Below are 12,464 nucleotides of genomic sequence, written 5' to 3' on the forward strand. Positions count from 1 at the left end.
TTTGTGCTTTTTTCAGTTTTTTATAAACATGTTAATGGCAAAGGTGTAAATTCACTCTATATAGCACAAACAGGGCTACCATAATATGTGATCTACATGCATGTATATGTTTGAATTTTTAAGAGAATAATGTTTATGCGTGGTTATTGAAAAAAATAGAAATGAAAGTTGCTGAAATAAGTCCACAAAACACATACTAAATATGTGTCAACAAGACTTTTGACTAATGAACTCGCTTCGAGTTCTGGCTTCAAAATGATGTGAAAATCATCCTGCCTAATCGTTCACATAACACAATACATTGATTTACACTTTGTAAAACAGTTTTTTTTGTCAGAAGAGGTTTATGCATCGGAGTGGTAATGGCCTATCAATATTAATGAGATTCAGACCAGGGGTGTGACAGACACGCCCCCAATGGCTAATGGGCCATCAAGTGAAGGAGCCTGAAAGAAGTAGAGGAGATTCAAAGGTTTTGTTTTTCAATCTGTTTTATTGTAATTCCTCTATGTGGAGGAACTAAATGTTCTAAATTTGCTCTAAGCAAATCAAATGTGAGCAAAAAAAAAAAAAAAATCAGCCTGCTATAAACAAAGCAATTGTGAGCGATAAACTAAAGTAAATGCAGGTATCTCACAGTAAATGCTTATGCCCCGTTGATGCGGGCTCTAAGCAAATCAAATGTGAGCAAAATAAACAAAAGTAAAGGCAGATCGCTATCCTTCGGAAAGGTTAGCAGAGCACACACATCTGAACACAGTCACACATCGTTATGCCACTCATGAAAACACTTCCTGTTTAACTGAAGACATAAGTGAACATTGCATGCCTGGCATTTCCATGGTGTTAACTGCTTTTTACCACGCACTGCTTTGCAATGAACACATGTCCCTGTCATCTGATGTCAGCTCAGCTCCTGGAACTGGTACATGGTCACTATTGGTCCGTTTTGGTGCTGTTTTCTGTGACACACCACAGAGCTCTGTTATAAGCTGCTCCATAAACTCTTTATGGGACAAGTTACCATGTAGCTCTTTGTGCACAATGAAAGAGTTGGTGGAAGCAATGTCCAAGAAGTGTAGAAAGATCTTTCTGTACCACTTCATGGTTTTGTGTTGTGCAGTGTAGTACTGTATCAGCTGATCTGACAGGTCAACACCACCCATGTGTTTGTTGTAGGCAGTCACAGGTGCAGGACATGGAAATGTCTTTGTCCTCCATGTATCTTGTGTTTTCACCCTCCTCTGTGCAGTGTCTCCTGTATAAGCAGGATGGATGGTAGAACAGACAGATACCTCTCGTGTGTCCATCCACTTCACAAATACAAGAGGTCCATCCCGAATCCACCTGGTGGATCCCCTGGCAGATTTTTTAGAGGGTGAATTAGCTGCATTCCGAGGGCAGTCCTTCCTGTTGTCCCTGTAAGTCCCACATGCACCAAACTTCATTGCAAACAAGTCTTTTAGGAGCTTTGGACTTGTATAAAAATTGTCCATGTACACATGGTACCCAGAACCCAAAAATGTGTGGTCTAAAAGAGATGTTACAGCATCATATGACAGTCCATGGCCTGTGGGAAAGTTGTTCTTTCCTGTGTACACAGAAAAGTCCACAGTGTATCCATTCGATGAGTCTGCAAGAACAAACAACTTGAAACCCCATCTGGTTGGCTTGGCTTTCATGTACTGCGTCATACCTGTTTGTGCTTTGCATGCCACCATTCTTTCATCCACAGCCAAGTTTCTTTTAGGATGATAGATGGCTTTACAAGCATGACGAATAGTGTCCATGAGAGGTTTGACCCTGAAAAGACGGTCATGTTCAGGTGTGCCCCTCTTTCTGTCATTATCCATATCTGCATCTGTGTGACTCATGTGCACATTCCATGAAATGGTGCGGTATCTGTCTCGGGACATAACTGTTGCTGGAAAGGGTACGGAGAAAACACTGCTTTGCCGCCAGTAGTCGCTGATGGAGCTGACCTTCACCATGGCCATGTAGAACAGCAGCCCAATGTAGCGGTACATCTCACTGATGCTGATATCTGTCCATTTATATTTGGAGCCCTTTGCAGTTGCCTTGGCAGCCTGAGCATTGGTGTTGTGGCACAGAGTTGACACAGCACTTTCTGAAAAAAATAGTTTGAATAGACTCATGGGCGAATCTGAGTCAACAGAACTCAGTTGTGGTCCCGTTTCCCGTGCAGGACGGAATCGCACAGTCTGTGGAACCATGTCAACATCAGTCTCTGTTTTCCATGCCAGAGTGGACTGCCTGTTGCTTGCCTGCTGGTTAGCCTTGGCTCTCTTCGGGACAGGTGCTTGGACAATTCATTGTCACATCTGTAAAAAACAAAACAAAACACTGTGAGCATACTGATAACACAATCAAAGACACTGTATTATTATCATTATCAATCACTAATGGCCATGGATAAAAAAAGACAACAGTTTTTGTAATATCACACAAGAATATGTACTTTTATATAATGACGATGTAAACAATTATATTTCATCTGTAAATATTACGTCTGTGGACTTACTCGGGAAGATTCTCCATCACACTGAGAACTGAACGACACCTGCGTGCCCCTTTGCGAGGTGCTGGAGAAGGAGAGCTAGCTGCAGCCACATTCCTAAAAAACAACAACAACAAAAAAAAGTGTTAGCATACATTATCCAAAGTAAACTGATGGCCAATTAATTGTTATGGATGCACAATGTATGTATATATCTGTTGATGGTCCATAGGACAGAGAAATATCACCGCGAGTATCTGTTTATGGGCCATATAGACCGCACGCATTTAGTGACGCACGCAATGAACGGATCGTTCGCGAACGACACATCAATACATTTCAAACATTTACACCTGTATTCACAAACACCTGTGCATAAGGCAGTATTGAAGCATGATAAGCAGTGTCATAGTCTAACCAAAACCATACATATATATATATATATATATATATATAATGTCTAGTATTTAGACAGTAGGCCTAGGCTATCACATATTTTACCGGAGGCTGAAATATATTTAGACTAAATCGCATTACACTTAAGCAGATATTCGCAAATAAGCTACATTAAACATAAGGCAGTATTTTAGCATGATAATCAGTGTTATAAGCTAATCAAAACTGAGTGAAATATATTTAATATACAAATATGTTTAGAGAGTAATAGCCTATCACATTGAAAAAGTTTACACTTGAGCATATACACGAATGTTAGGGATATTGAAAGGCAATCTTTCCTGTAAGATGTCAAAAGCTAGCCAAAACTAAGCAAAATATATCTGAATATATATGTCTGAAAATTCATATGAGTTCAATATTATCAGAAAAATGATTATATAACAGTAAAACTTACTCCGAAATTGTTTCCTCGGCGGGATTAATTCGCTCTTCAAAATGCTGCCGTTCGTTGTCCGAGTTACAATCTTCCTCTGAGGAAAAGGTGCATTCTTCCTCGCTGTCCAGAATCATCTGAAGGGCGTCTTTACCGGAGAAGCGTGCCATACTCAAAACGCGATGAACTATCAGTGAGTCTGATGAAGAAACTGTGTTTTTATGGCATTGATCGGGGGGCGTATGCGATGCATAGATCACCTAAACTATTTACCATGTGAATAGCGCCGGGGGCGGGGCGGCCTCAGCTCATTAAAGTTAATGAAGGGAGAACGAAAAAACGGTACCTCTCCTTGCTTTTAAAGGGACTACATAAGCTGAGAATATTTGTTTTTTATATAAATTACTTAACTCTTCGGAGTCTTGGGCTATTTTGGCCGTTTTTGAGTACTTTTTATTTTTTTTTATTTTGCGACATAAACAAATGTTTACCATACCAATGTTTGGTATTGTTTTTTTCAGCACAACATCACCTATATGAACAGACAATTATTTTTTCACTTTTATGTACTGTATCAACATACTGGACCCAAAATCACACAAAAAACACAAAATCCGAATAGAAAAATTATAGTTTTTTTACTACAAAAAACACAAACATGCTCAATGAAGCATTTTAAAAGGTTCAAAATGTAAACACAAGTTGTAAATGTCAACATATACAGGTAAAATTCAGATATAATCAAGCTATATACAAAAAAAAAATATGATTTACAAAAAAAAGCGAGTGTAGCCATAGGCTTTTTTTTTCTCTTTTTAGCTTTGCCACTTTTTAAAAGTTTATGCACACAATTATACAGAGAGCTTTATTTAAGGCCTTGCATTCCCAGAGTATGAGGGTACCCAATTAGTGCAAATACAACATAAAAAAGGTCAAATTGAGATAAAATCTAACTATATACAGCAAAAAGCAGGTGTGGCAATAGGTGTTTTTTTCTTTTCTTTTTTGCTTAGAAACTCTACAAAACACTTCATGTACAATTACACAGACATCTACATTACAGGGCTTTCCTTCCTTGAGTAAGATTGGTTCCTAAAAAGTGCAAATATACTATACAAAAGGTAAAATGAACACAAAATCAAACTATATATACAACTATTTACAACGAATATCAGGTGAATTTTTTTTTTTTTATCTGTGCCACTCCTCAAAACAGTTTCTGTCAACAATGAGACCAAAGACATTCGCTTCATTTTCCTTCCACAAAAAACTACCTAAACTATCTACACTACTCCTAAACTACTCTCAAAATCTATTCAAACTTTTCCAAAAACTAGCAATAATCTCTCTCTCTCTCTCTTTCTATATATATGTCTCTCTGTCTACTCCGTCAATCTCCCGACTCCCGCTGGCGCCTTTCAATTTCACTTCTTTGCTCAGTTGGCTCCTCCTCCACTCCCTAAAATGTGCAGCCTGAAGAGCAGAGTCAGCAGATTCACACATTTTTCTCCGTTTTGTTTTATGACAAAAAACGACGAAGTTATGAGAATAAATGCAACGCCTGTCGCATCCCATCTTGCGTTCCTTTACGAACGCGTCAATATTTTCAATATTTTTTTATATAAAGTTTAAATTATCATATCTCCGTTTTTACTTGGTCTATCAACACAAAACAAAAAGTAAAATAGAGTTTCAAGCCAGCACTTTCGACAGAAGTGGACAGCAGCGCTCAACGTGACTTTGTTTTTATGCTTCGACGTCTTAAACTGGTCATGTGATTTGATCACGCCGGCGTGATCGGCGACTCGGAAGAGTTAATTTAAAAGAAGAGATTTCAAGCTTCATAAAGACATATCTCACATGTCTGTGTGAGAAGTATTCGCTGAGTTATGGTTCATTTTCGGACGCGTTTCAGAATGGACTTAACTGACAGAAGGCAGAACTCGCTTCTTGTTTATTTTTCTTTATTTGGCGAAAAGCACAACACTTTGTTTTTATTGTGAGTATACACAAAAAAAAAAAAAACACATTTAACAGGATCGATTGATGTATGAAACTCCTATGGAAAATCAAAGTCAACAGAGTATTTATGAGTTTCTTTTACACTGATAAAAAAAAGCGAGCTGGTATCGCCGGCGATACCGCCGACCCCAGGGGGTTAAAATGAGACTTATATTGTTGAGTGAGCGGATATTGAGCAAAGCCAGTTTCAGGTGACATTGCTTCGGGATGGGTTAAGAGGACCGAGGAAATGGGGCGGAGATTAGATAGGTACACGTGCCGTTTGTTGTGATGATGTAGTGCGGTAGTTGCGGTGCGCGAATAGGACCAGATGGATGGAATAGAGTTTGGGTTTGAAAAGTTGTAATTGAACATACGACCAGAGCCTCTGTGTTGAGGACGGTGAAGTAGTCCAGTTTCTCGGAAGAAGTTAATGCAGTCCAGACAGCGGTGGTTGTTGAGTGGGCGGAAGTCAGCAGCAGAGAGGAGCGGTGGCATGATCCAGGCGCGGTGCGCTAGCGCAGAGCTAGCGCTAGCTTGCACTCAGAAGCCGGGCATCGCAGTTCCAGTCTGATTCCAGCAAGTATGTATATCCCGAGTTTCTTCACGATCAGAGTGTTGTTCATCTGGTCGATGGTTGCAGTTGAATCGGGCTCTTGTTGCTTGCTCTGGTGTTTGCCTTACGTGAGATTTCCAGGACAGACTATCCGCTTCGATTATTCATTCATGCATTTTCCGTTGTGATTCCGTTGTGATTTCCAGTTCAGAGATGGCTGAGAGGATGAGGTGAACTTGTAATAATAAAATTATTACTGTTTAAAAATAATTAAGATAAAAACATAAAAAAGCCGGACGGAGAAGCGGCAGCCAACGTGCGCCAGCATTCTCTCTCACCGGAAGGACAAGATCTAATAAATATATAAATATAGCTGTGTATATTTATATATAAATATATATATATATATATATTTATATAAATATATAAATATAGCTCACAGCTATATTTAGGGCCCAAGCCCTGAAAGGGCGAAGGCCCTATTGTTTTCGTTAGGATTATTTTTTGTTAGGGCCCAAGCCCTGAAAGGGCGAAGAGCCCTATTGTTCTTCTAAGGATTATTTATTATTAGGGCCCAAGCCCTGAAAGGGCGAAGGCCCTATTGTTTTCGGTAGGATTATTTGTTGTTTTCGTTAGGATTATTTTTTATTAGGGCCCAAGCCCTGAAAGGGCAAAGACCCTATTGTTTTCCTAAGGATTATTATTATTATTATTATTATTATTATTATTATTATTATTATTATTATTATTTTGTCAACCTTTTGGGCACTTTTAGGGCCCTTAACATGCTCGAAAACTCTTGAAACTTTGGTAAAGTTTTACACCAGCTCAACTGGAAGTCGGCTATTATGGGTTGTTTGGAAAACGCTTGCTGTGGAATTTGATATACTCCTCCTAGAGAATTCATCCGATCCCCATCAAACTCGGTGTGCATGAAGTCAAGACATTGAGGATGCTAAATTGCGGAAGGATTTTTGATATCTCGAACGGTTTGGCCGTGGCGAGGAAACGAATTTATGGCGAGAACAGAGAAACACGAAGTGGTATAACTTCACCATATATTAACTGATCTTGATGAAACTTGAGCAGTGTGTTCGTGGTAAGAGGCCGATCAGGTGGATGCAAGTATTGTGAGTCAAAGTTATAGTGCCACCAACTAGCAGCAGGAAGTGTGTCACTTTCAAAATGCTTTTGACAAAAGTGGGGGGGTTAGTTTTACCTACAGTTACAAAAATCTGTATGTGTATTGGTCTCATCGAGCCGGACAACTTTCTAATTTACAGTCATTAGCTCCGACCAACAGGAAGTCAGATATTAGTATATTGATATTGATATATGGTTTGAATGTGGATTAATTTGCAAGATCAGCCTCTGCATTTTTACCCACTTTTATTCTTTTTTTTTTCAATTAAAGAATTATGTTTAAGTTTAAAAATAGCCAGAATGTTTTTTTAGTCCAAAAAATATATGAATAATGTAATTTATAGTGCTACATTGCCCTCTTGTGTTCAAAATCAGGTAGGCCTATAGTATTTATATATAAATATATTAGGGAGGTGACTGTGGGAATATTTTCCCACCGGTTAATCGACTTGTGACAGCGCTGAGGGCTTTTAAATCGCTAACTTAAAAGCAAAAGTAAAATATGGACGTCCGCACAGACATTGATAATGGTGCGGAGTAGAGCGAGCGTTTTCAATGTATTCCTATGGAAGTAGGAATGAACTAAAACATTTTATGTATGTTTTTATGTGTCCACTGTTCAATCGCGCCCGCGCCACACACACGCACACACACACACACATTCCAGCATTGCAATCTTGACATCGCAGCCTGTTCATTATAGCCCTAATAAAGTATAATAATAAAATAGCCAACCTAACATATAAAATAACACTGCTCTGTTTAAATAGTCAGTTGTACAATTTGTACCATTAACGGTAAGCACCGCACCACTGTGATGTTTCCAAGCACATTTTTGCGCGTGTGAAGAGGATCATTTTTTCCGTCGATATTGGAACACGAGTGAAGTACAAAGCCTATAATAAAGAATAGTTTAGCATCCAAATACATCGCAAATGTTGAAACATTTTGATTCTAATGAGAGAGTTACGTGAGTACACTGCATACATTCATTTTTATTTTTACATTAAATTTCAAGGATTTGTTGTGGAATATTTTGAGTGTATAATAAAATCAGAATAAGGTAAGACAAGTAATATTTTCTGTCTTTTTATCTATATATATATATATATATATAAATAAATATAGCTGCGAGCAGCGATGAAGGGCCAAAGCCGCCGGCACCGCCACCCCGGTGCCTTTGGTAACTAAAGGCACCGGGGTGGCGGTGCCACCGGCTTGGGCCCGTAATCGCTGCTCGCAGCTATATTTATTTTATTTATTTTTTTCTTACGACTATTCAGGCACTTTTGGGGCCCTTAAAATGCTCAAAAACTCTTGAAACTTTGCACACGGGTCAGAACCCGCGGCCATCAGGGCCGGGCTGAAGCTGGTAGGGCCGGCCCGGGCGTGGTAGGGGGGCTCGACAGCGCCCCCTTGAACGGGGTCCGAAAACTTGGTCCATATATCAAACACGCTTGCATGAATTAGTATGAAACTCGGTACACATATAATTCTTATCAGGCCGAACAATGTTCATGCTCTCAGTTTTACGCCAGCCCAACAGGAAGTCAGCTATTATGGGTTGTTTGAAAAACGTACGCTCTGGAATTTAAAATACTCCTCCTAGAGAATTCAACCGATCCCCACCAAACTCGGGGTTGTCACTTTCAAAATGCTTTGAAATCACCCTCTTATTTTTACCCGATTTGCTTCAAACTTTGTGTATAATGTAAACACAGGGCAGATGTAGACCTGTGAAAGGATTCTTGATATCTTAGATACTGTTGCCGTGGCAATGCATCAAACTTTAATATTCTTTTCGGATGCTTTTGAGACTCTCAGCATGCTTGAAATTGGATGAAACTCGACAGACACATCACATTTATTAGCCAGTAGGCCAGGCCCTTTATTTATTAGCCAGGCCCTTAACATGCTCAAAAACTCTTGAAACTTTGCACACGGGTCAGAACCCGCGGCCATCATGGTCGGGCTGAAGCTGGTACCCGGGCGTGACAGGGGGGCTTGACAGCGCCCCCTGGAACGGGATCCGAACACTTGTCCATATATCAAACACACTTGCATGTAATAATATGAAACTCGGTACACATATAGATCTCATCGGGCCGAACAACTTTCGTGCTCTAAGTTTTACGCCAGCCCATCAGGAAGTCGGCTGTTATGGGTTGTTTGGAAATGCATGCTGTGGAATTTGATGTACTCCTCCTAGTTAATTCATCTAATTGCCTCCAAACTTGGTCAGCATGAAGGCAAGACATTGAAGATGCTAAATTGCGGACGGATTTTTGATATCTCGAACGGTTTGGCCGTGGCGAGGACACGAATTTATGGCGAGAAAAGAGAAACACGAAGTGTTATAACTTCTGCACACATTAACTGATCTTGATGAAACTTTAGCAGTGTGTTCGTGGTAAGAGGCCGATCAGATGGATGTAACTATTGTGAGTCAAAATTATAGCGCCACCAACTGGTAGCAGGAAGGTGTGTCACTTTCAAAATCCTTTTGACAAAAGTGGGGGGGGGGGGTAGTTTTACCCACAGTTACAAAAATCAGTACGTATATTGGTCTCATCGAGCCGGAGAACTTTCCAATTTACAGTCATTAGCTCCGGCCAACAGGAAGTCAGATATTTTGGTTTGAATGTGGATTTTTTTTGCAAAATCAGCCTCTGAATTTTTACCCACTCCTCTTAAGTGGTTTATTTTATTCCCACCAAACTTTTTCAACACGATGAAAATACATTAAAGATGCTAAATTGTGAACGGATATTAAATATCTCAAACGGTTTTGATATAGTAAGGGATTAAAGTAATGTCCAAAAAGGAAACACTAATAGCCTCATATCTTCTAAAAATGTAAGTATACACCATTTATTTTTATATAAAAGTATACAAATATCAGAACTAAACCCATTTTATTCTTTTTTTTTTAATTTAAGAATTATTTATAAGTTTAAAAACAGTAATAGTACTATTTAGTCCCAAAAAAGTCAAGTCATACATAGGGCTATACTGCCCTCTTGTGTTCAAAATCAGGTAGGCCTATTCTATCTATATAAAAATATACTAGGTATGTGACTGTGATAATATTTTACCACTGATTAATTGATGTGTGACAGTGCCGGGGGCTTTTGAATCGCTAACTTAAAAAAACGAAAGTAAAATATGTTCGTCCGCACGGACATTGATAATGGTACGGAGCAGAGCGAGTGTTTTCAGTTAGTTCCTATGGAAGTAGGAATGAACTAAAAAACGTTGACTCTGTTCTGCTCGTTCCTCGCCGTGGACGCGCACCGTTATGAATGCCTGTGCAGCTGTGAGCATTTTAGTTTAATTTTTAAATTAGCGCCATTTTGGGGGGTGGATTGCTTGAATTTATTTTACAAAAGCACAATGTTGTGTTTTATTGCGAGTGTACACAAATATAAGTAAACATTTTGCAGTCCTGTATGAACATAATGACAGAGGGCCCTATCTTGCACCCAGTGCAATTGACTTTGTACACCGACGCATTTATCATTCCTATTTTGCACCCGCGCACAGCGGACTTTTCCCTCCACAGACGCACGTTGGTTAACTAAGAAATACACTTGCGCTCCCGGGAGCGGTTCAGCGCAAAGAGGAGGCGTGTTCCGGCGCAAACGTTCCCTCATGCTATTTTGCAGGTTTAGAAAACAATTCCGCCACTGACCGAAAAAAACTAGTTTAAAGTCAGTGGCGCGTTGCGCATGTTATTCATATGCTATTTTAAGGGAGCATGCTTGGCCATAATCAATGTAGCGTGTGCACAACGAGCATACACTTTGATTGTCTCATCTACACACAGACGCAGCAGGTTTCATTTTTGCAAATCATAGCCTACATTATTAAGATAGATAGATAGATAGATAGATAAACAGTTTATTATAAAAGCATACATCTAGCTTACACATTTACACAAATTATCATACGCCTGTTTAGCCAAAGTTAATTTGGGTGTGTTTCTCCATCCTCAACGTCCCTGACGAGAACGTCGGTCTCCTCGGCTGTGAACCGCTCCTCGTGTGCGCCTGGCAAATCCGCCGTTATAATAGGAATCCGCTATAGAACAAGCGCGCCTGCTCTTAAAGGGAATGTGAGATGTCGCTCTGATTGGTTTATTTCACGTTACGCCCAAACCACACCTATGAATAATGAAGCTACTTCAGACCAACCCCTTTTAGATTTGCGCCGGGTGCAAGAGTAATTTATCCCGCCGGGAAAATAGCAACAGCGCCCAAGACCCGCCCACAAAGTTACTTGCGCTTTGCGCTTGACACTTGCGTTTCAGATCGTTAAAATGGGGCCCAGAGTATGTTTTTATGTGTCCACGGTTCAATCGCGCCTGCGCCACACACACACACACACACACACACACACACACACACACACACACACACACACACATTCCAGCATTGCAATCTTGACATCACAGCCTGTTCATTATAGCCTTAATAAAATAGAATAATAAAATAGGCAATCTAACATATAACAATTACACTGCTCTGTTTAAATAGTCAGTAGTACAATTCATACCATTCACAGTAAGCACCACTCCACTGTGATGTTTCCAAGCACATTCTTGCACGTGTGAAGAGGATGATTTTTACCGTCGATATTGGAACATGAATAATAATAATAATAATTTGTTACATTTATATAGCGTTTAACCCTTTTACGTCTCGGTTTAACGTCTCATCCGAAGGACGGTGCTCTTTTGGCAGTATAGTGTCCCCATCACTCTACTGGGGCGTTAGGACCCACACAGACCACAGGGTGAGCGCCCCCTGCTGGCCTCACTAACACCTCTTCCAGCAGCAACCTAGTTTTTCTCAGGAGGTCTCCCATCCAGGTACTGACCAGGCTCAGCCCTGCTTAGCTTCAGTGGGCAACATGAGTGAAGTACAAAGCCTATGATAAAGAATAATTTAGCATCCAAATACATCGCAAATGTTGAAACATTTTGATTCTAATGAGAAAGTTATGTGAGCCCAACACTGCTTACTTTCGTTTTTATATTTATTTTATTTTGTTTTGGCTTGTTTATAGTTTTTTTTTTTATTATTATTATTATCCTTGTTCCGTTCTGAATATCATTAAATTTAAAGGATTTGTTGTGAAATATTTTGAGTGTATCATAAAATCAGAATAATTCTCTCCTTTTAGTGATTCCCTAGTTATTTTTTTATTTTTTATTTTTTCATTGTTCTAATCAGGTCAGGCAAGTAAAATTCTCTGTGTCTTGTCCCTTAAAATGTATATATAAAGGCACCAAGACGGTGCTTTTAGGGTAACCGTCATCACTGCTCACAGCTATATTTCTTATTATTATTATTGGAGATGATTGATTTTATTTCTCTAACACCTATTCATCTTTTTTAAGACATTTAAAATTG

The 12,464-nt window shown here is 39.4% G+C and overlaps 1 protein-coding gene across 1 annotated transcript; it reads right to left on the reverse strand.

Moving 5' to 3' along the window:
• Positions 1–857: 857 nt before the first annotated feature.
• On the reverse strand, positions 858–2,234 carry LOC307159884 (piggyBac transposable element-derived protein 4-like; the record flags this gene model as incomplete). Its single annotated transcript, XM_079873583.1, has 1 exon — positions 858–2,234. The coding sequence occupies one exon, from the start codon at positions 2,232–2,234 to the stop codon at positions 858–860; it is 1,377 nt and encodes a 458-aa protein (XP_079729709.1).
• Between the last annotated feature and the right edge of the window lie 10,230 nt (positions 2,235–12,464).

Source organism: Squalius cephalus (assembly GCF_949319135.1).
Source record: "Squalius cephalus genome assembly, chromosome: 6".
Lineage (NCBI taxonomy): Eukaryota > Metazoa > Chordata > Actinopteri > Cypriniformes > Leuciscidae > Squalius > Squalius cephalus.